The 24958-nt window shown below is 43.9% G+C and overlaps 1 protein-coding gene across 1 annotated transcript in view; it reads left to right on the top strand.

Moving 5' to 3' along the window:
* Positions 1 to 4361: 4361 nt before the first annotated feature.
* Positions 4362 to 24958, top strand: part of Elovl6 (ELOVL fatty acid elongase 6) — a 117528-nt gene continuing 96931 nt past the window's right edge. The window contains exons 1-2 of the mRNA XM_028760466.1: positions 4362 to 4461; positions 4614 to 4734. Of these exons, the coding sequence (XP_028616299.1) occupies positions 4646 to 4734 (89 nt within the window). The 5' untranslated portion in view covers positions 4362 to 4461; positions 4614 to 4645. The remainder of the gene's footprint in view (positions 4462 to 4613; positions 4735 to 24958) is intronic.

Raw genomic sequence — 24958 nt, 5'->3', positions numbered from 1 at the left:
ATAAAGCGACATCAAGTCATTGTGACTTTTGTTTGTTTTGAGTAGCACAGGTTGGCCCCAAGCTTATTAGGTAACTGAGACTGTCTTGAATTTCTGGTCCTCCTGTCTCCAACTCCCCATTGCTAAGATTACAGGTATATACCATCACACTTGGCAAATTTGGGAGTTTTTTTTTTTTTTAAAGAGAATGCACACAGTAGGTTGCCCTGACCCCATCTCTCTTTCCTGACGAGGTCTTCCTATGTTGTCCAGGCTGCAACCTATACGAGAATTTGCTTGTGATTGTAGCCCAGGCTTGCCTTGAATTTATGATCCTCTAATCTTACTCTCTGGAATGTTGGCATGATCGCCCCATGATGCTCACACCTGGTCTGTGTTATCTCCATTTTCCTTAAACACACAGCGGAAGGTAGGCCCAATGGTGTACACCTGTGACCTTAGCTACTCTGTAAACTGAGTCAGGAAGTTCACGGTTTCATTTTTGTTTTGTTTTCTCAAGACGAAATTTCTGTGTAGCCCTGACTGTCCTAGATCTTCCTCTGTAGACCAGGCTGGCCTTGAACTCAGAGATCTGCCTTCCAGTGCTGGGATTAAAGGTCTGTGTCAGCACTACTCAGCTATGAGGATCACAACTTCAAGGCAAGTGTATGCGTTTGAATGAAACCATGTCTCACAATAAAACAATACAAGCTCATTTCTCATCTTAACATGCTTAAATGCCACGCCCACCCCTGCATTGTAGTTAGATGAGATCTAAATATCTTAGTTTATTTAGGTCCCAAAGTTAGGGCCTCTTAATTCTCCAGTCATATCTTCTGTAATATATTCCTAATCAATAACCCGACAGTATTTCATGCTCAATCTTGCAAATTCAAACTCATTGTTTGATTTCATTTTTTGGAGACCAGGTACCTTTTATATCTTACACTGGCTATGTGAGCCAGGCGGTTGTGATGCATGCCTTTAATCCCAGCACTCCGGAGACAGAGGCAGGTGGATGGCTGTGAGTTTGAGGCCGGCCTGGTCTACAGAGTGAGTTCCAGGCCAGCCAGGGCTACACAGTGAAATCAATGTCTCAACAAACAAACAAACAAACAAACAAACAGACAGACAGACAAATGCTCTGTGCAAACCCTCCACCCTTTGTTTATACTACAGGACGTTTGGACTTGGTCTCTGTAAGACAGTACCGGTGGGTGGCTGCATGTTGGGGCACTTCTCTGGGTTGACTTGACATTCTTGGTTCTGTGCAGTATGCTGTTTAATTTTAACCTTTGTGTTTCACTCTAGAAACTCTAACCCGTAGGCAGCAGCCAGAAGCTGAGAGCTCACGTCATCAAATTCAAGCATAGAGCAAAGAGAAGTTAAATGGCACAGAATCTTTTAAACTTTCAAAGCAGGCCTCCAGGGACACACTTTCCTAACAAGGCCAGGCTTCTAAAATCCCCCAAACAGCACCACCAACTAGGGACCAAGTACTCAAATGGCCAAACCTACAGGGGTATTCTTATTCAAATCACTACATCTTATGTAAACTTTGCTGGCCCAACACTCAAAGTAGACAAGACCTCAGGCTTGCTGTGATCTAGCCCCAGCCTTCCCAGGACTGGGATTACATCTGCTAAGCCTGGCTGTGGTTCCCTTCCCCACTCTTCTGGTCTTCTCATCCCATCAGTCATCTGATCACTTTACCAACAAGCAAGACAGCTCTCAGGCCCAGGCACTGGGCTAAAGTCAGCCACCTCCACCTTTCAGACTGATTTTGCCAAGTGTTTTAGTCTTGGGTCTTCTTCGAAGTCATTCAGGGTGACCTGGCCTATTGCCCTAGGAGGATAACCCGTACCCAAATAGGTAAGTAAAATCTTTACATGGAATCCTTGGGTGTGTCAGGGGACATTAATGTCCTAATCACCAACTAGACCTCTGATTGATGTAATATTCTACCAGATTTCTTTCAACTCTTTTATATTCTCTCTCTCTTTCTCTCCCCCCCCCCCCCCCGTGTGTGTGTGTGTGTGTGTGTGTAGGTAGAGTGGGATGATAGGGTCTCATGTGGCCTAAAATAGCTTGGAGTTAGTTACTTAGCCAAAGATGATCATAAACTCCTGATTCTCCTGCCTCTACTCTCTAAATGTTGGAATTATAGGCATGGGCTACAATGCAGGTCTAATAAATTAATTAGAAGAAATGTGTGTGTGTTTGCTTCCTTGTGCAGGTGAGCAGGTGCATTGTGGAGGCCAGAGCTGTAGTGGAGTGTGTCATTCTCAAGACTTCTCCACCTTCATTTTAGGGACAAGGTCTCTTACTCATCTCAAAGCTCCTGTTTTAGGTTTGTTATTTTAGGCCGGCCTCAAACTCACAGAGATCCACCTGCCTCTGGCTCCCAATTGCTAGGATTAAAGGCATACGTCACCACCACCTGGCTCGCATAGAAATTTCTGGCCAGTGTAATATATAAAAGCTACCTGGTCTCCAAAAATGAAAACGAGTACCAGAAATTTCCTGTCTCAGCCTCCCCCGAGGGTAGCCTTACTGGCATAAGCTACCCTGGTTAGCCTTTTGTAGGTTCTGGGAATCTGAACTCAGGCTCTCATGCTGAACCATTTTCCCTCCATGGTGGCAACACCCCTTTAATTCCAGCACTAGCGGGGCAGAGGCAAGCAGATCTATGAGTTGGAGGCCACACCAGTCTACAGAGCAATTTCCAGGAAAGCCAGGGATACAGAGAGAACCCTGTCTCAAAACAAAACAAAACAAAACAAAACAAAACAAAACAAAACAAAATCAAACGACATAAAAACCCAGGGTGTCATTCTATATCCCTGGCTGACCTGGATCTTGTTACTAGACCGGGTTGGTCTCAAACTCATAAAGATCCACATGCTTCTGACATCCAGAGTATATGAAGATTAAGGGCATGCCTCCCACACCTGGTCCCGCCCTCCCCTGCTTTACGACTGGTGTGGGAAGGCAAGGATGTCACTGTGAAATTCAGACTCACCTTGAATTTCTAGCAATTTTACTAGCACCTATCTTCCTGCCTCAGTATCTTGCTGGGATTATCTAACTCTGAATGAAGTGCCCTCTATTTTAGTTGTAATGTACATCTCTTTATTAGTAAATGTACATCATAGAGTGTATTTTCCATGTGGCCCCAATGTACATCTTTAAACTAATAGGTTCTTGGCTGGGCTGTGGTGGCTCAGGCCTTAGTCCCAGAACTTGTGAGTGAGGCAGAGGCAGGCAGATCTCAGTCTGAGACCAGCCTGGTCTACAGAGCGAGTTCCAGGACAACCAGGGAGACACAGAGAAACCTTGACTCAAAAAAAAAAAAAAAACCCAAAACATTAAAAACAAACAAACAAAAACTCACCTTGAAAAATCACAAACATTAAAAAAAAAAAAAAACAAACCCCAAAAAGTTGTTGGTCCGTATCTTTTTTTTTGGGGGGGGGGGGGTTGGACCCAAATATTATATTATTAGGTACCTTATTGTCTCTTCATTCTTCCTTTAGGAACTGAACATACCATCCTCCAGAAAAATAAGAGGAGTATTTGGGAAAGGTGAGATAAAAAGCGATATTGCTGTGAGCCGGTTGTTCAGAGGAATCAGTATTACATTCACCCCTCTCCTACATTACTCTGTTCTCCCTGATTTCACAAGAATAAGGCAGAACTAAAGTAAAGCATGCAGATAAAGTTTTGGTATTTAGACCAGTACACCTAATTCTGTATGCTAAATTCCTTTCCCCCTTTGTTCATTAATATCCTCTCCAGGTAGCCAAACCCTCCTAACTCTTCCACTTCTGCCTCCTAGACACCCTTGACTTCCCACGTCCTCATCCTCAGCGTCCTGTCTGCACGTGATCTTACGATTCCGCGGGCTACCTAGCCCTGCGGTCAAGGTAAATCCACGCCCAAGCTGCCCCATAGAGGTGGTCTCAGAGGGTACTGCGGGGTCGAGGGGGTGAGGAGATGAGCTCATACTACGTGACCCTCACGTTCATTTGCCTGGAGTTCTCACGCCAGAGACCTGGCAGATTTTACTATTTCCCAATTGTTTACTCGCCAAGCTTTCGGGTCCACGCGCCTCCTGGCTGAGCCTCGCTCGCTGAAACTTCATTCAAAGGCCAGAGAGGCCCACGAGGTGGCGAATGGGCTTGTGGATGACCTCAAGGCCACTTCCTCCCTCTTGGCGCCCTTCCCCCAGTCCACCAACCACCTTCTTGTAAACAAAATTGTCCCCCAGGGCGAGGGGAGGTCTTGCTCTTCTGCGCCCTCTCGCGCAAAGGGTTAATTTTCCCGATCGCACGAGGGGGAGGAGATTTCCCTGTAGACGAGTAAAAAGCGTGATGGACAAACGTGCGGGCACTAAGACCGCAAGGCATTCATTTCCTCCTACGGTGGATGCGCACGCTGGGAGGAGAGCCCCTGAGCTAGGAGCTGGGAGCGGAGGCGCAGGCAATGCTCAACCCTGGATGTAGCTGAGAGGCTGGGAGAGAGATCGGCCAGGAGACTGACGGCGGGGCAGTACCTAGGGGGGTGGGAGGGGGAAGCAGACAGGAGAACACTCGAAATAAAAGGCTCTTTACAGATTTTTTTATTTTGTATAGAGAACACGTAGCGACTCCGAAGATCAGCCCCAATGAACATGTCAGTGTTGACTTTACAAGAATATGAATTCGAAAAGCAGTTCAACGAGAACGAAGCCATCCAATGGATGCAGGAAAACTGGTAAGGTGATGCTTTTCGCGTGAGACTGTTCCCGGGAGTGCATTAATGTCGGTGTTCCCGGGCTGAGCGTGAGCGGAGCGATGGACTGCCGGCAGTAGCCAGCAGATCCCGGAGTTCTAGGATCTCATGTCTGCAGGAGACTCTGAGGCTGCATGGAAGCGTGCGGTTTGGGGGTGCCCTGTGTGAGCCGCGGCCACGCGGGCATCTTTGTGTAGATTATATAACGTAGGACCTATAATATGTGTACCTGGAATGATATACGGGAGACAGAGGCATGTCACAATCCAGCTATCCCACCTGTGCTGTCTGGTTGCTTTCGCTTAAATTTGGGGGTTCTGCTTGGCCTCCTGCAACTGGAGCGTGCAAGGCAGTGGAGGGAGGACCCGGTCTCCGATTCCTTTAACCCTCTTCAGCCTGCTCTCTCTGGTCCTGTCCCTCTCCCCATCCCTCGTGTCCTTCCTTTCTCCTTGTAGTTCCTCCACTTTACTGCCCTCCCTTGACTGTCGCCTCCAGCCGTAGATGTCCAGGGTCCAGGACCCCTTCCCCACTCAGATTACTTTCCGGTTTCATGAAGACACGGGGAGGTGGGGACAATGAAAACTGCAATAAAAATGAATGAACCCGAGCAAGTGGAGCCACGCCATTATTAAGTTTCTGTGTAAAGGAAACGCCTTTTGGATGCGCTTCTCAGTGCGGAGCGGCAGTTTGGGTACTAGAAGGTCTTGCCAGGCAGTCTTCTTGGAGGTCTTTCCCCAGAACTTCGAGTCCGGGAAAACATCTTGTTTACTGAGTTCCTCCCGTCGGTCTTTTGAAAAATCCCTGTGTGGGAGGTGATCCGGTGTCACCTTGCAATATTTAAGAAGGGAACTCCCTCCTTCCCGTAGACTGTGCCGTGGTGGAGACCTTTCCCTCCGGTTTAGTGCGAGCTCCACGATCTCCCCACCCCCACCCCACCCGCTCTGCGCAGCGGCCGGCCCTCGGGGGGCTTCCGGGCTCGGGGAGGTTCCGCTGCCGCGTGCGAGGGCGCTCGCGACCTGCCTTCCCTCCCTCCATTCATCAATGGGAAACCGGAGACGCCGGCGCTCCCTGGCTGGGGCGGGTGGTGGCAGCCACCGTGGGGTTGCGGGCGGCGGAGGCCGGGAGTTCGCTTTCCTCTGCCCGGTCCCGGGCTCGCGGCTCCCGCCCCTTCCCGCCCGCGGGACGCGCGCCCACCCTTGGCCTTCAGCTTGCGAGTTGGGCCCTTGGGCGGTTTACGGCGGCGGCCGGGCGGAGTCAAGGCTCCGGGGCGCCCGTGTTTGGGCTGCGGCATGGCGGCTGCCTGCCTGAGGCCCAGAGCCCCAAAGCCCGCTTGGTGTGGTCGCCCGCGTCCTCCTGGACACCGAGGCGCGGGCCTGGGTCCGGAGCGCGGTTGCATCCGCCAGGAGTCTGGATCGCCCCGTAAGGGGGCGGCCATAGGGAGGCCCGGGCGCTGCAGGAAGCCCAGCCCCCTCCTGCTGGCGATCAGGGGTCTTAGAGGAGCACTTCCTCCCGTAAGGGGTTTGGGGGGGCGGTGACCCGAGCTCTGCCTGCCAGCCTGGAGCTTGGATCTTCTCCGAGGCCGTTTGTGTCACAGTCCCTCGCTGGGCTCTAGCCTGCCTTCCTCCTCCAGTAGCTCACTGCTCGCGTTTCCTCTGTCTCTAGCTTGCTGCATCCCGGTTGGGCCTGCCATACCGGAGTAGGCTTTCCCAGCCTCTGCAGGCGCATGGCATTCACTGTCCGCCCTTCGCTGCTGCACCACCCTGGTGCATACTGTTTGTTGTCCCCCTTTTTTCCCCTAAGGCTACTTTTTGTGCCTGTCCCAGGACCATTTCCCGCCTCTTTCTCCAGACACTCAGTTGAGTGATAGTCACTGTCAGAACTAGACAGGTCCTTGGTCCCCGTGGGACTGAAAATATCCCAAATACACTAATTTCTTTTCTCTTGTTACTCTTTGACCACTATTTATTAGCTCTCAAACAGTACTTTTGTTTTTCCTGGCAATGTGTTTTCTTATCTCTCGTTATTTTATTTTAAATCTTATTTTAAAGGTGGATATTTACACGTGCCGGTGGCTCCTAACACATCGTGGGCTGATGAGGGCAAGGTCCTGGTCTTTTTTTCCCCGTCTTGATTTTGCAAAGCGTTTGGCAGCGTGCTTTGTACATGGCAGATGCTTACAAAGTCCAGCGATTAAAACGCTCGGTTTGCCGCCAACACTATCTGCTCATATCCATGCCTGGAATTCAGCATGTTTGACTAGCATTTTGAACGCTAGTCTAGTCTCACTGTAGAATGTATGTTCTTCTTGTCTTTGGATCTTTGGCTTTATATTTTTGGATTGCTCATTATAGCGGAAAGGCCTATCCCTTCCTACTTCATGATTCTAGCTCCCTCGCAGCCTGATTTTAGAACTTTCCCACCCGCTCTCCCTAGACAAACCCCAACAACCCAAATGTCTTGAACAAAATGAAGGTTCTTTCCTCATGTTATCACTGGAAGGGAATGGCGTCATAAAGACCTATATATACCCTTTTGAGAGGGAGATTGAGGGGCTTGAAAACCACGAAATCTCATCTTCACCTGACCTAGTCACTTAGAATGATTTAAATGGCTTCTAGAATAAAAGCATGTAGATAAGCCCGTGCCCTGTTGTTTGAGAACTTATTTGTAACTGTTCTTTAAAATCCCATAGTCCTAGACTAAACAAAGCTGCTAATTGTAACAGATCTCTAGTGAGCTGAGTTACCAGGGCATCTGACCACTTCTGGGGTCGGGGTGGGGGCTGGGAGGAGCCAGGCATGTGCCTTGCATTACACTAGTCTGCATATAGTAACTAGCCTCATTTGAGAGGACTCAAAATGAGTTGGTAAAACCAATCCTATAATGCTTTCTTACCTTAGTTACCTCAGCATCCGTTCACGGGGCCCCAGGTCTCCGAGTAGTCTATGTGTAAACTCAGCTGGCGAGGCTGAGACAAACTCCTGAAGTTTATTGCTGCTTTCATTGTTTAACCTGATACTCACTGGCCTAGATATGAAATATTGTAGGCTTTATTTTTGTAGCGAATAGTTTTATAATAGAGTAGGCTGCAATGACAATTTCAGTGCAAAGTACAAAGTATGTATTCCCTTGGAAAATCACCCTGTGTGTGATTTTTCTTGAAACTGTGTCCCGGTTAAAAATAACCCGGGTAATGTTATCTGGTGCAGTTTCTAACATGAGGTAGAGAAAAATGCCTGTCTTTTAGCTCCAAGTAACATTTTTTGAGCTCCAGTTTTAGACTGGAAGGCCCTTGAGACTTAACAGCATCCATGTAGACATTTGCTTCTTCTATGACCTGGCTGGCCATTACTTGTGTCCACTAACATTTGACTCTTATCGGTAAACGCTGCTAGCGAGGGAGCAAAGTCACCCAGCCTTGGGAAAAGCTGGAAAGGAGACATACAATTCATTGAGAAGGAAAGTAGGCTGTGCCTTCTCGCCTTCAGCCGCCTGCCAGGTTTGTGCTAAGACAGTGGATGCTAGTTGCTCCGGTTGTAATTGCCTGGCCAATGATGATTATCTTCTGATGTCGGCTGACACGGTGTTCACCAATAGGAAAGCAGGAGGCCTGTGCTGACTGCTGAAACATTATGTATGTGGGGTGACGTCATCAAAGGGCTTGCCTAGAATCTCATGAAACCCTCCCCCCTCTCCTGGCATCCTCCACACATCCAGCTTTGAGTGCTTTGTACACTTTTCTGACTTTCTCCTCTCCTCCTGTGGTGATTTCTAGAAGGCTTTTTTGTTTTTGTTTTTCACATTTGTGTTCTGTATTCTAGGGTTATGAGACAAGTTTCAGAATAAAATATTACCAAACAGAGGAAACATTTTTAACTCACAAATTTATTTTTACTGAAGGGGAAAAACAGACTTTTAAAGGAGATGCATCATGTCTCTACATTTCTTACATATGAAGTTTAAAAAGTAATGTGGTGTAACATGTCAGCATTCTAGAGCATTACAAACCTGTGCCAGCGGTTCCCAGGTTTTCAGATGGACAGATTGAGGCTGTTTTTCCTGTAGGGAGAATAGATCTGAATTGCTGCAGAATTTTTCCATGTAACTTGGCTGTGTGCATCTGAGGAACATACTGGGAAACCGTAGCATCCATGGCGTGATACAGAATAGGCCAGAGTTTTACCAGGTGATTCTTAACATTACCCAAAATGCGATTTGGGTCCGCTGTCTAGGACAGTACTTGAACTTGAATTCTATATGTAGCTGTCTCTTATTTTGGAGAATCAGACCTCATGCTAGCAACATGACTGGGGGATGACTCTAAGGGACTGACAGCCCTTCCAGTGAACTTCAGGGTACAGTTGTCATAGATGTTAAGAGACATAAGACTCTGTATCCTAGAGAAGGAAATCAAGGTTCCTATTGTAATATAGGAAGTAATAAAAAGCTACAGGGAACTTTGACCTGAACTTTCAAGTATCTCTGAAGAATTCATATGTCTTTCCTTGTTCAGGGTCCCAGGGATGAAAGCTAACTAAATGCAAATTACTTTAATATCCTGTTACCTGCTTAACAGGATGTGAGTTTATGGAGACAAAGGGGTTTTTTTTGGCATTTTTTTTTCTGGTTTTGTTTGTTTTATTTTTGCATAAGGCTTTTTGTTAGTAGTTTTTTGTTTGTTTGTTTGTTTGTTTCTCAAAAATTCCTGATTGCCTTTCCATTGCTGATTATGAAGGTATCACAGTACACGTTAGCACTTAACCCCACAGTCAACCCACTCTGCGTCCAACAGTCGCTTTATATATTTCCTTGAAAGAAGACTCAACCCAAGAAATTGGAAAAATTACAAGAGGGAAGAAGACCTTAAAACTAAGGAAGAAATAACCCACCCACTTAGCCAGCAAAGTAAAATGTAGAGTGGATGATATTACAGCGATTCAAGCATCCGTCTCGTGTCAATGATCTCAATGAAATTAGGTCCAAGCTTGTTAATCCTCCACGTATGGACAGTGAGCTGTGCTATGCTTTATAATTAGTAGGAGTCAGACACCAGTGTGCCAGGTGTCTTACCTCCACCAACCCTTTGCTTATCCCTGCAGTCCGATCTGCCAGCTCCCAGTTGTTTCCCAGTATCAACTTTGTTAGGTGAACTCAGACATTTACTTAGAAAAGTTACTCATGATACATAAAGACAACCTTATGGAATCTACATGAAGCCAACTTTGGCCAGGACTTCATTTCTTTGCCCATATTATGTATAGGCAAGTGCAGGTATGTAGCATTGGCATATTATTCATGAGCCCTTTTAAAGTGTCTCTTCTTGTATTTACTCTCCAGTAATTCACTTTACAAATAAACAAGGCCTTTAAAAAAAAAAATCTTGCCATAGGGTAAGAGACTAGGTAAATCTTGGTAAATCTTTTATACAAGAGCATCCAAAGGCACAGGCCGTGAGAAATCATCTAAGCTGAAGTTTGTGCGTTTCACACGCCTTGTTTCTACACTTCTGTGTTGAGCATTGGTGATTTTTAGTGTTCAAGGTTCTATCTTGTTTTTAAGACAGGTTGGGTATGAGCCGAGCTCATCTGGAACTTGGCAATCCTCCTGCCTCCGTGCTAGAATTACAGGTGTGAACCCCTTCCCCCAACTGGTTTGTTTCCTGGTTCTTTATTCCTTGTGTATTGGAACAACCAGTCCTTTTAGGAAACCTTTGGTTTAACTAGTCATCCGCTGTTAACATTTGACATTTAAGGCTTTACTTTGAACACAAGGGGGAAAAAAACCAATAAAGCAGTGATAGCAGCTGCGCAGAGAGATTAGATCAGTTGTCGAGGTCAGTTCTGCATGCTGATTAGCAGACTGATGGACAGTCACTTGTGGCTTTCAGATGTTTTCATCCTTTTGCTTTCAAGGCTGCATGTTTTAGGTTATTCTTTCTGAAGCTGCGTGGACGTCAATGGCAATGTTACAGGGACTGTATCCTTGATGTGCATGTCATACATGCATACATACACTTTAAATGAAATATAACTCCATTTTCTCAACCTATTTCTTTTCTTAAAAAAATTTCTTTTTCATGTGTACGGTGTTTTTGCTTGAATGAATGTCTGAGTGTCACATGTTTGGTGCCCTCGAGGATCAGAAGGACATCAGATGCCCTGGAACCGGAGTTGCAAATGGTTGTGAGTCACTCACTGTGTGGCTGCTGTCTCAGTGAGCATCTCTCTAATCCCTCAAGAGATATTTAAAACTTGTTCATTTTTACTTATGTGTATATGAGTATTATGTATGTATTTATGTGTGTGTGTGTGTGTGTATGTATGTGTGTGCCTGCCTGTCTATATGTGCATCATGTGTGTGCAAATGGCCATGGAGGACAGGAGTCACTGGATCCCCTGGAGCTGGAGTTCTGGGGCATTGTAAACTTATAGCAAGTGCTGACCTCTCTCCAATCAGGCAACCTCCCCAGCTTACAAAAGGTATTTCTTAAAGAGACATTTCAGAGGACTTAGTTCAATCCTTGATTTTATTAATGTCTGTCCTTGAGATTTGTTTTTTCTGAGTTAGGAGGTTGAATGTCTGAATGAATGTTACTTCTTCGGATTACCTGAATGCTGTTCTTTGAAGACCATGTACAGGTGGTTGAGAAGTGCAAGTCTGAGGTTTGTTTTGTTAGAATGCTCTCTGTATGTATGCAGTGATCACACATGTACATAGCACATGCTAACCGTGACTTTAGAAATAATGAAGACTGATGGTCTGTTTTTAAAAAGAATTTTTCTACAAGAACTTTCTGAGTTAAACAGACTTTGCTAAAATTTTTGGTAAGGTATGTCCTTATAAAATTTACAATGTCATTTAAAAAAAAAAGCTAGCTCAGCACTCCTGTAAATCTAGCACTTGGGAGGCATAGGCAGGTGGATCTCTGTGAGTTTGAGGCCAGCCTTGTCTCGGTGAGTTCCAGGCCTGCAAATCTTCTGGTGAGACAATTTCAAAGCAAACACACGGAAATAAGAAAAGGCAAGTACTATGATCTTAATAAGTATTAAGACTGTGAAGCTTGACTGTTTATCCTAAAATTTCACCCAATTATTGCTGGAGTGTTTTGTTATTTTAATTGTTGATAATTATTTAACTCCTCAAGTTTTTTTGTTGTTTTCTGTCTCTTGGGCCAGGTTGTTTAACTTGTTTCTGTACAGGAATGAGAGGCATTGTTGTGAGACTCGCTGGGGTAATAGACTTTCAGGTGAAGTGCTGTCAGTGGAACTGAATGCTTTGAAGTAGGAATTTCAGGGTCTTGTTTTGGGAGGCTTAATGAAAACAAAGATGTCAAAAATTTGTCCCCAAAACTTAAAAAAAAAAAAAAAATCCTCTTTGGAGGCTTATTCAAAGCCCCTGGGTAACTTAACTACAGAGGAACTGGGATAGCTCTCCCTCCCAGGGTAGGAAGTTCAATAGAAGGCATTTTACAAGGAAAAGTACCTTCCACATCAACTTCAACAATTTCCTCTCAACTTCATGACATTTTGGTATAGAATTAAGGATGTAGGAGGTAGAGTAGATTTCCTTAGATTCAGTGTAAGGATGGTGATACCTCAAGCTACAGGTTTACTTATTGATTACAACGTTTCTTCTCAGAGATTTTTAAGAGCAATGATTAATCCCCGTACTAAACTCATACCACATTATGATTTATTTATTTATTTATTTATTTATTTTCAAGACAGGGTTTCTCTGTGTAGCCCTGGCTTTCCTGGAACTCACTCTGTAGACCAGGCTAGCATCGAACTCTCGAACTCAGAAATCCGCCTGCCTCTACCTCCCAAGTGCTGGGATTAAAGGTGTGCGCCACCACCGCCCGGCTATATATTTATTTATTACCAAATGCTTTGTACAGAAGAAAGCAGGCACTGTGTGTGATTTGCCTGTAGGGACAAGTGGAAAAACAGGCTTTAGGCCTACCCAAGGCGTGAATGGGGAGGGGGTCACACAGGCCTAATCATCCCTGTTGCTTAAATATTAGTAAGTATCCGATCAATACAACAATACACATGAAAATGTAGCTGCCCCCAAACATTTCTGTGGTCTTAGTCAGTGGTCTGCAAGTGTCTCTTACCTTAATTTGCTTTAAGTGGATCCCAGACACTTACAGCCAGGCTAACTGCAGAAAGCCCTTGTCAGCTTTACTGCTACAGTGACCATAAAGTCAGTCACGTAAATACTTTTGCCATCACATGTATTCCTTGCGAATATTACTGGTTCCTGAGTTTTAGCACCTCTAATGATATTTGAATTATAGGACACTGACAGTTTCATCTAAATCACTGGCAAAGAGATTTGGAATGTCTTGTAAGTGTTGGCCTTCACGGTGCTCTCTGTTTGTTTGTGATGTCCGCCTCTTGCACTGAGCATGGTTCTAGACCCTACAGGGGATGCTGGTGGCCACGTTTTAGTTGCTGGTTACAGTCTGATCTGCTGATTGAAACACACGTACAGCCTGGGAATTGCTTTGCATTCTACAGTATGGATAGTTTAAAAAACATCTTTAATTTTGCTTTTGAAACTTTTCTCCAGTTCTAAAGCAACAAAAGTACTTCTTATAGGAAACATTAAAAACAATAATAATAAATAAATAAATAAATAAATAAGTAAGTAAATCAGAGCGGGCGGGGGGAAGGCACTTTGAGCTCTAACTCAGAAATGGCCGTGCCCTTTCGATACATCCCAGCTCTCTTTGCAAGGCTTCTCTCTCCATTAAGGCATTTGATGGCACATGTGCCTGACATTGCACTGGGTACTTGGCGTGGTCGTACTGTCTCTTGACATCTTCCTATGTTGCTCTTTTTCTTTTTACAGAATAGATTCTGTTGTGTCTTATTTAAAACTTTAACAGGCCGGGCAGTGGTGGCGCACACCTCTAATCCCAGCACTTGGGAGACAGAGACAGGCAGATTTCTGAGTTTGAGGCCAGCCTGGTCTACGGAGTGAGTTCCAGGACAGCCAGGGCTACACAGAGAAACCCTGCCTCAAAAAACAAAACAAAAAAACAACAAAACTTCTAGTATTTTATTATTAGGAATAATTCTCCGAACATCTATTTATTTATTTATTTATTTATTTATTTATTTATATTTTATGAGTGTTTGCTTGCGTGTACCAGCATGCCTCATGCCTTCAGAAGTCAGAAAGAGTGTGTGGGATTCCCTGGGACTGAAGCTACAGGTGCTCGTCAACCATTTTATGGATGCTGGGAACTAAACTTGGATTGACTTCAAGGACAGTAAGTGTCCTTGACCTCAGAGCCGATGCTCCAGCCCCAAGGTGGTGACAAGCATCTTTAAATGTTCATCTATTTACTTTGGAGAAATGTAAGTTGTAATTTAAAGGATTATGCTGTTCACAGTAGGACTGATGAGAAGTTGGATGGATTTACACTCTGGCCAGGATGGGCAGAATCTAGACTTGTAACAGGACAGTATTTAGACTTAACAGTGAAGATGATTTCATGATAAACATCTCTGATAAGTTAGTGAGGACAAATGATACCCCACTGTTTTAATTTCTAACTCTCTGATGGCCGCAGAGATTCCATTTCTGTTTGTTTTCCTTTTTGTTCTTGTAAGTTACTTCTGTCTTTTTCCACCCGGCTAGTTGGATACCATACAGTGTGTTGGGGAGATTAGCATGTTGTCCAACGTGACTTCATACTTTCTTCTCTGGGAGGATTAGTGTGACCACTGCTGCACTCATTACATAGTTGGGAGCAAATTAGAACCAGTTCAGTGGCTAGATGGTGGCACACGCCTTTAATCCCAGCACTTGGGAGGCAGAGCTTTGAGTTCAAGGCCAGCTTGATTTACATAGTGAGTTCCATGACAGCCAGAGTTACATAGTCAGACCCTATCTTGAAAAGAGAGAGAGGCAGAGCGGTGGTGGCGCACGCCTTTAATCCCAGCACTGACACAAGCTACAAGGTGGACAAACAGTGAGGACTTTGTGCTGAGTGAAATAAGGCCACCACAAAAAGACAGATACTACGTGACTTAGATTGTGGAATCAGCCAAAAAAGTACAGTCGGAAGTAAGGAAAGTGGTGACTTCTGGAGGCACAGGGCTAGGGAGGTGGAAATGGAGAATTCTCTAAGATAAAGAACTTCTCGGGCGGTGGTGGCACACGCCTTTAATTCCAGCACTTGGGAGGTAGAGGCAGGCGGATTTCTGAGTTTGAGGCCAGCCTGGTCTACAGAGTGAGTTCCAGGACAGCCAGGGCTACACAGAGAAACCCTGTCTTGAAAAACCAAAAAAAAAAAAAAAAAAAAAAAAGAAAAGAAAAGAGAGAGAGAGAGAAAGAGAAGAAACCAGTTTAATATATTCAGTAAACATGCATTTTGTATCAAATCAGTCAAAACATTTGTTTGTCCCCGAGAGGGGTATTAGATTCATCCTTCAAGTGTATAAAGAGAGAAGATGGTTCTTTAGTGCCAATTTTGAACTTTCTTACTGCTGCCCTTATTCAGGTTTTCATGGGTGTGGCAGCGAGCATTTCCTATGGTAGGATAGTATAGTGGTGAGTGCTCGGACTGTGGATTCAGGGTGGCTGGGTTTAGGTTCTTGCTCTATCTTGAAGAAGCTGGATAATCTCTGGTTTGGTTTTCTTATCTCCAAGTTGGAGATATTCTTTGTACTCCTCTTTGGGCTTCCAGTTGGGAAAGGTGATGCAATAAAGTCAGCTGTCTGCAAGCTGTGAGAATGGAATACACGACCAAGTGTGTTCAGTCTCCAGCACCGTGCCCAGCCCATACATCTTTATTACACAATTCCAGTCACCCTCATTGTTGACTCTGTGGATTCAGGTGAGAAGAGGGAGTGTCTGTGGAATTATAAAGCAGTTTCTGAGGTAACCTTCCGATGGCTGCTGGCCAACCCTGCACACTGATAGGTGCTAGTGGGTAGGTCCTGAGAGTTGGGAAGGGAGTGTGGTTTCAACTGCACCTGAAGAAATCTATAATCCAGACCATGGCAAGAGAAAGTAGTGATAATATTAATGTGGTGTCATCAGAAGCCTTTGCTGTGCGAATTTTGAAGTACGTTGAGGAGCGGTGCTTTTTTTCTGCAATCCCACCTAATGAACAGTATGAAGGATAGTCAATCGATAGACAATGAACAGGATCAAGGACAGTAAATCGATAGACAAATCACTGATATATTTTCTGTAGAGGACTTGGGCTTACTGCAGTTACTTATGTGTCAAACACACATAACCTGTGTTACACCAAAGGTAAAATTGTTCTGTGGGTCAGTGAAACAGTAGTGACTGAACATTTGGGGACCGTGACTTTACAGGTGTGTGCTTTCATGAAATATTTGGTCATTGTTCAAGGAATCTTTTATTTTTGGTGGCAGAGGCCTGACTGTTTTGTTAATGGGCTTAAAATTCCACGATATCCTATATTAGTTTCTTTTACTGTTGATCCAGGGTAAGGGGACACAAGGGTGTTTCTTCTATCTGCTTGTTCAGGGAGAGTTGTGCCAGGTGGGCTGCAGTGGCACCTGCCATGTGCCTTACAGCTAAACGGGAGTATAGCTAAAACATGTGTTATATAATGTTTATATTATCAATAGATCGTTGGCAGCTACATAGTGATACATCTTTGTATTTCCTCAGTGAGTAGTAGAATACTGGTCAGTCTTGAAAATACGTGTCTTAATTGTGTTAGCTGGTCTTATTTTTTTAAGATGAAAAGACTTGAGTTTGGCATAACTAACTTTTAAGAAACATTGCTAATTTGGGGGAGGAGTCATCCTTTTTTAGATACTTGAAGCTATCCCATCCATTCCACTCAGAAAGAAATGACACTTACAAAGGATTCCCCTGAAACGGAGGGCAGAAGGGTAGAATTAAATGTGCAGAAGAGTGGGTTGGTTGCAGGGCTAGAAGGTTAACAGTACTAAAAAGTAATGGTATAAACATGGCATGTGTCAGTAGTTTGGATTACATTCTGAGTATGTGTGAGTCCTGAGGTCTTCATGCTGTTTTCATGAAGAAAGAAAGTTTCCATTCCCTGTGTAGATGTATAGCGTCTAGTGTGTTTCAGGTGACTGTTTTTGGTTTTATATTGTATTTTTTCAAGACAGAGTGTTTCTGTGTAGCTCTGGCTGTCCCGGAACTTTCTTTGTTGACCAGGCTGCCCTTGAACTCACAGAAATTGCTGTGCCTCTGCCTCTGAAGTGCCCAGATGAAAGGTGTTTGTGGTGACATCTAGTTTGACAGTATGCTTTGAAGTGAACACATTTTAAAGTTGACATTAAGGCCAGCCTACAGGTGAGTAGACAGGCAGTCTGAGGGGCCTATGAATTGCAGTCTTCATCCCAATAAATGTGTTTTCTTGGATTAGGGGTTAAGGTAGAGGGCAACCATAGTTTGGTGTTATATTCAAGATCTTTCTCTAGTAATAAGTTACATAGCCATTTTATTTATTTATTTATTTATTTATTTATTTATTTATTTATTTATTTTAGGAAAGGGCCACATTCTTTAAGAGAGAAGGTTAAAAGACAATCAACCTTAATATTTTTATGCACCGACTCAGGAATGGATCTAGTGGGGCTAAGGCTCCCTAGGGATAGAATTATCTAATCTAATAGAGATGAAAGATTAGACATCAACCTCTCCCTAGAGAGAAAGAATGAGTAGCATAATTAGCCGAGGGACCTTGTGGCACCTGGACGCATGCTGCACACATTCCTGGGATTGCTCATTAGCAAATACGTCTCACTGAAGGGCATCACGGCTGGATCTAGGACAGCTAAAATAAAAGGTCCTCCTGTTGCTGACGTGAGGGCTGTTTTGTGGATGGTCGGTATGGATCCAGGGTGTGTGGTCCGGATGGAACCATGTGCTCAGCTTCTTCGTGGGACTGCTTGGTGGAGCAAATTGTTCTAGGCGTTGTTCTGGCGTCTGCCTGCTTCTAGACTCTCCCCCCCCCCCAACCACCCCCAAGGAGAGATGGAGTATCACTTCTGAGAGTACAGAATGTAAGGTTCTGTTTTTCAGTCTTCTCGAGTTAGACAGGAAGACATGCTAAGTCCAGGGCTCACCTTTCCGTCCTAGTCTTTGGCTGTCTAATGGCCATGCCAAAAAACAAGATGGAGGGAGAGGAAAAGAGACACTAGAAAGCTGCTCTGAGTCATCTGGGTTCAGTTTCTAAAAACCCGAAAGGAGCCAGTGACACTCAGCACGCTGCCCCTTCTTGAAATGAGATGAAATACCATTATTAGATTACACATCGAGTTCCACACTCTTGAGTGCAGAAAGCAAGCTGTAGGTTAGAACGGAGAATGCTGTTTGAGTATAGATTTGTTGTCGAAAATAAATGCTGCGGAGATTCAGCATTAAGGTGAGTTACTAAGCTAATGATTCATACATACACTAATCGAATTAAGATAATTAATGTTTCAGGCAGAGTAGACTTGGCTTTTTAAGAACAGCATTAAAACATTGTTTCCTCACAGGCTAATTTATCCTGCAGTACTTTAATCATTTAATCTGTTCAACATTGTGGCTTCTTTTATGTTGTTAAAAGAAAGGGCAGGATTCTTTTTCAAGTAATTTTTAAGGGAAGCATTCTTATTATCGGAATTCATTATTAAAGTTCATTTTTAAACAATTAGCCACCTCAGAATAAATCATAAAAACCTACGTATCGCTTCATGTTCTATAGCCTCATATTTTTACATTCATCAGTATTAAAACTACCACTTATTACACTCAAGGTTTTTTAACTGGAGTGATTTCTGAATATGAAGGCATAGCTCCCAACTGGAGAGAAACAATTTTAAAATTTTTCGTTTTGTTTCTTTCTGTTTTTCAAGAAAGATAGTGTTTCTCTATGTAGTCCTGGTTTTCCTGGAACTAGCTCTGTAGACCAGGCTAGCCTCAAACTCAAGAGAAACACCTGCCTGCCTCTTCTTCTGTCCCCCCCCCCCCCTAATGCTGGGATTAGTCACTTCCAGTTAGTTTCTTTCGTTTGTTTGTTTGTTTATTTTGTGATCACACTATAATTGCATCTTTTCCCTCATCTTTTACCTTCCTCCAAACCTTTCCTTCTTGCTTTCTTTCAAATTCACGACCACTTTAAAAGAAATTGTTACATACGTATATCTGTATGTGTTTGTGTGTGCCTGAATTCATAGATACAACCTGTTCAGTCTATATAATGTTCCCTGTGTGTTTTCAGGGCTGACCATTTGATACTGGATAGCCAATTGGTGTGGTCTTCCCCAGGGAAGACCATCCCACAGGCAGCATTCCGTTCCCTTATTTAGTTCTTTGTGTAGGCTTGAGGCTCTCTGGGCTTTTCACACTTTCTATATAGTAAGATTAAGGTTATTTTATTTTAAAAAAAATTTCAATACTGTTGCCATTTAAGATGAGTATTGTAATTAAAAATAAACTTCACAAATGACGGGGTTTATACCCTGAGTCCAGCAACGGTAGATGTAACCCTTGAGTTTGGCTGTTATAATGTGGTAAGCTTGCAGAGCGAGGTCCTGTGGTCTGGGCTTAGCTTTGTTATTTCCTATGGATAATTCAGGCGAGCCTAGGTCTTTGGTTTGGCTTGGTTTTAGTTTGTTTTGTTTTTTTGGGTTGTTTGTTTGTTTGTTTGCATTACAAGGATGAAATAATACCCAGGATGGGATGCTTAACAGAACAAGCAAAAGGCTCCAGCACTTTTCTGGAATTATTTGGATAAGGACTAAGAAGTCCAGCCTGAGACCTATGTATGAATTTAACCTCTGACTAAAGCTTTTGTGGGGAGTAATTCTGCGCCACAAGGGACTAGGCATATCTAAGCACCTTTGGTCCCAGCCCTGCTGAAGGCACCAGGAAACTGTGAGTGAGACCGTGTATCTTGAATGTATCTTAAAGAGTCTAGGTGGATTACAGGAAGTCACAAGTAGGTGCAAGGTGACGCCTGCCTCGGGCTGAGTTTACTCAGTAGAAGGAACTGGGCTTCTTCCTGGTTTGCAGTCTATTATGTCTGGGTGTGTTGTAACAGATCTTGTTTTGCCTTTAGGTAGTTAACAGTGTAACAGTTCCGTATGTCTTCTTGGTCTTCTTGGTGTACCATCCCCTGGACGTTTGCAGTGCAGCTGTCCTCTCAGACAGAGTTAGAGTTTAGGTTTTCATTGGTCTCTGGCCAGACAGACCATCAGGAGCTTGCCAGTTGTCTTATTTTAGGTGCGTTAAATTACTGTTTGGTTGGGTTTTTTTTTTTCCATATTAAGATGACATGCATTACTTATGTTTTCCTGGGTGTTCAGCTGGCCTTAACCGCTCAGTATATATACTCAACTTTCTGAAATAAAAACTTCCAAATTTATATCTGTATATATATTGTTTTACTCTAGAATTATAGAGACAGACAAACTTTTTTTTCCCTTTTAGTGCAAGGAGTACTGTTTTAAATTGGTAGAACAAAGATGTGTGTTATTCTAGATGAGTATTTTTACATTGGTTCATTTTATTTTAATGTGTTTGGGTGTTCTGTCTATATGCATGTCTGTATGTGCCTGGTGCCCTCAGACCAGTGAGATCCTTGGAGCTGGGATTACCCATGGCTGGTTGTAGGTTAGGTGCTGGGAATCCTGCCTGGATCCTCTGTCAGAGCAGCCAATTCGATCCCCCCCCCCCAACCTCCCATCCCCCAATGACAGATGGGTGTTTTCTGCAGTTTCACCAAGTTCTAAGAGAATTCAGTGGACCTGAAGGACCAAGGCGACACTGGCATGCCTATGGGCGGCACTGTGAGGACTTGCCTAGTGACGCAGCCAGTGCTCTTAACCGAGGGTCTCACTATTTAAAAAGGAATACACTGTTACCACTTAATACTTTTTGCTTGTTATTGAATAGGCTTGTTGGAAACAAAAACTTGAATACATTGTAGAAAATTTGAAAAATATAATAAAGCAAAAAAATAAAAAAAGGAAAGGAAAACATGTTACCACCAAACTAGTCCCTACATTTTAGGACAATTTTTGTTTTTACTTTGATTTTCTTTTCTTTTTCTTCTTCTTTTTTTTTTTTTCGTTTTTGTTTTTGTTTTGTTTGTTTGTTTGTTTTGTTTTTTCGAGACAGGGTTTCTCTGTGTAGCCCTGGCTGTCCTGGAACTCACTCTGTAGACCAGGCTGGCCTCAAACTTGGAAATCCGCCTGCCTCTGCCTCCCAAGTGCTGGGATTAAAGGCGTATGCCACCACCACCCACACCACCACCCGGCCTTTTCTTCTTCTTTTAATTGGTTATTTTCTTTATTTACATTTCAATTGTTTTCCCCTTTCCAGGTCTCCCCTCTGGAAATCCCCTATCCCATCTCCCCTCCCCCAGGACGAAGATTTTTTAAAGCACTCAATCCATCCTTTGCTTGTCTGTTTTTGTGACTCTTGTTACCAGTGTGGGTTTCTGTCCCCAACCCCATCTTTCTTAAGTAGCATGGAGAAAGAAAGGAAGGAAGGAAGGAAGGAAGGAAGGAAGGAAGGAAGGAAGGAAGGAAGGAAGGAAGGAAGGGAGAAAGAAAGAAACTTTAAGAACGTGAAGCTTCTCTGAATTCTAGCATTTCAAAGGTTCTAACTCTGGGCTGTGGGTGTAATGCAGTAGGAATGCAGTAGAATTAGTCCCTCGTTTGAACATAGCTCTGGGTTCAGTTTTTACCCATAAATCAAGGATGGTAGAGGCAGGAAGACCAAAAATTTAAGATTATCTTCCTCTACTAGCAAGTTCAAGGCTGGCCTGATCTGAGCTCAAACAAACAAAACAACACACCCCAGGACCCTCCCAGCCCAAGCATTTAACTGATCCATGGAGACCCAAGGATTTAACTGTGATCATTGGAGTACAATATTTTGTCAAGGTTGATTTCAAGTCACTGCTCCATGCTGATGATTACAGCATTCAAGACTCCATTCAGGCGAACCCAGAAGTTTTGACCTTGGGTTCACTCAGTGACTCTGGTTTCTGTTTTGTGTTTGTGTAGCCTCAGCTTGCCTGGTTCTCAGATATGGCAGCCTCTGCCTCAAGTGATGAGATTAAAGATGTGCAGAACCATGTCCAGCATTTTTCAGTGTAGGACCAGGCTATCTGACCACCTTTCTCCGTCTCCTGAGTGCTGGAATTAAAGGCGTGTGCCACCACCACCACCACACCCAGGTCTTAATAATACCTATACACAAGATGTTGGTGGCTTCTGAAATGACTTTTAGTGTGTTTTTGAGGAACAAGGTGTGTGTGTGTGTGTGTGTGTGTGTGTGTGTGTGTGTGTAGAACCTATTCCCCACACGCTCCCCTTTGAAGTAAATTAGATCCTAGACTGATTTTTGAGGCACACTGGATAGGGAAGATTGAAATTTGAAAAGATAAAAAAAGATCAACGTTTAGAGAAGTTTTCACTATAAGCCACAAAGAAGTTAAGAAACAGTTTGACTGTAAACAAAGTTCCTAGTCTGAGATTTTCCAGAAATTTCCAGTTTATAGTTAGGAAAGGGGAGGTTAAAGTTTGTATATACTTAGGTCTTAAACATACATGATTCACTGTTTGACATTTTTATTCTAAATATCTTTTTTAAAAAAAAGTATTATCTCTGCAGGCAGTCTTCCCAAGAATTTTGTTAGCTGTCAAAATTCGTGACTTTTAGTTGTTTTAGAAACTTTAACCAGATGCTGGGTGTGCCCCTCCCCTCCAAGTTCCCTTAGTTTTCCCTGTCTCTCTGATTTCTTTTTTCTTCATATTTTCCTGTGACCTCCTTGGTGATTCTGTTTCCTGTGCAAAATGAGTTTGCTAATCAAGGACTTTTGAGCTGCTTTGATTACAGGTAATAGAATTTAAAGATTGAAACATGAAGATGCTTTAACTATTTTGCATTGTCATAAGCCTAATTGTTCACTGGATTATCATGTCAAATTCTAGTATCTGAATTGCCTTCTGTTACCTTTAACCTATAGGCAGTTTTTCTGAATAGTTACAAGATGGTTACTGTCACAGGTAGCCAAGCTTCCTCCCAGCTTTCAAACAGAAGGAAGAAGTAAGAAAGTCTCTTCTCTCAATGCTCTCTCCTCCCAAAGAACAACTTCTGTTTGTTTGTTTGTTTTTGTTTTTCGAGACAGGGTTTCTCTGTATAGCCCTGGCTGTCCTGGAACTTACTCTGTAGACCAGGCTGGCCTCGAACTCAGAAATCCGCCTGCCTCTGCCTCCCAAGTGCTGGGATTAAAGACGTGCACCACCGCCCGGCTAAAATTTTATTACTATGTTTTTATTTATATGAGTACACTGCAGCTCTCTTCAGACACACCAGAAGAGGGCATCAGATCCCATCACAGATGGTTGTGAGCCACCATGTGGTTGCTGGGAATTGAACTCAGGACCTCTGGAAGAGCAGTCGGTGCTCTTAACTACTGAGCCATTTCCCCAGCACCCAAAGAACAACTTCTAACGCAACTTCTTTTGCTCACATTTGTTTGTTGTGTGTGTGTGTGTTCGTGCGCATGCCTGTGTGAAAATCAGAAGATAACTTGTAGGAGTTGGTTTTCTCCTTCCACTATGTGGGTCCTGGAAACCAAACTCAGATAAATCATCATCCTTGCTTGGTGCCAAGTACTTTTGCTGAGCCATGTCGGTGCTGCCCCCCTACCCCCAGCAGGTTTTGCCCTTATTACCTAGGTCACGGGTCTCACCGCTTGTAGACCCGTACAAGGTTTACCACTTTCGAGGGTAAAGAGCCTGGGGTTTCTTTCCCCATTCTTAACAAAGGCACTGATACAGATGATTCTGAGGCATAAATGTACCAATAACGTCTTTGTGTTAGCATGGGTAGGATGAACTTTGCACTAGCCAACGCATCCACTCTGAGAAAAAAGAAAGGACTTTTAGACTGAAATAAATTCTATTCATCTCACACTTCTTACAGAATATGCTTAAAAATTGTGCAAGTATTAAGGTATTAGTGGTGTTAAATGTGAATTACTCTTTAATCTCTAAAAATAGAGCATAAGCACTGCCTTTCCAATGGAAGTAGGAGAAAAATGCTTAAACCATGTGAATCCAGCCTTCTGTATTGCTGGAGCGGGAGACAGGTCTGCTCGCTAGAAGACTCTGACCTGCGTTCCTATGAGGAAGCAATTGTAATGTTGGACTTTCTTTTTAATTCCATTGACCGTTGGCGCCCTGGGAATTACACGTGATATTGATCCATTTAGAAAAAGGGATTGATTTTTTTTTTTCTACTCTGGGACCCTGGAAATCTTCCCCTGCCTTCCATTTTTCTTTCATTTAAAACTATCAAATCATTCTATTATAGTGTCATTTAATATGTCAGTTGTATTGGTAGATAACAGTGTTGCTTGGTTTCAACTTCAGGACTGGGGACTGAGGTGCATATTTTACATATCAAAGCAGATCTGACCTCCAGGTTCTCTCAGCATCCCTAGGTCCCTATCTGGCACACCCTGTCCCTAACCTTGAACTTTCCAGCCCAGGGGCTGGGCTGCCCTTCCCCCCAGAGGCTCCTCCTTTTATAATCCAGACGTTTTCATCTCTTTCTCCTCCCTCTTCCTTCTCTTCGTGCAGGCCCCCACCCCTCCCCCACTCCACCCCCGCCAGTGACTCCCCTGGCCTCAATCCTTGAAGCCAATGATCTTGCCCCAGAGAAGCTTCCCAATTCTAATCTGACTTGAATTGGCTCATTTCACCAGTGGGGAAATAACCTATCAAGCATATTATTTTTAAAAATCAAAGTGCAAGCAAATGATCACTGTAAAGTCTGAGGTGGAGGGCTCAAAGGGCTGAGATGGATTGTTGGAGGAACAGAGTTTATTAGAAGAGTTATTCATGCCTTGGATGGACAGAAGCATTAGCAGGGCGGGACTGTGAGGGACTCAGGTCTCAGCACCAGAGGCAGGCAGTATGGCAGGGTCTTTGAAGAGAGGAATCACCCCACCTTGTAGAAGTGACTTTCAGAAAGTAAAGGTAGTTTCACAGCAGAAGCCTGGAGCCAGCTCATATTGAGGTAGGAGGCTGGGAAGCTGGTAGGGAGGAGGATGTGGGCTGGAGTGCCCTCTTTGGATGCAAACTTTCCACCTGGCATCCAGAAGTCTGTTACCTAGGGATTTACAGACATTTCTGTGGGGTGCTTGTCTGAGCCTGTGAAAGGGGTGGCT

Source organism: Grammomys surdaster, unplaced genomic scaffold, assembly GCF_004785775.1.
Source record: "Grammomys surdaster isolate TR1022 unplaced genomic scaffold, NIH_TR_1.0 126531, whole genome shotgun sequence".
Lineage (NCBI taxonomy): Eukaryota > Metazoa > Chordata > Mammalia > Rodentia > Muridae > Grammomys > Grammomys surdaster.
Note: the sequence above shows the minus strand (reverse complement) of the source record. Positions and strands in the feature narration are given on the sequence as shown.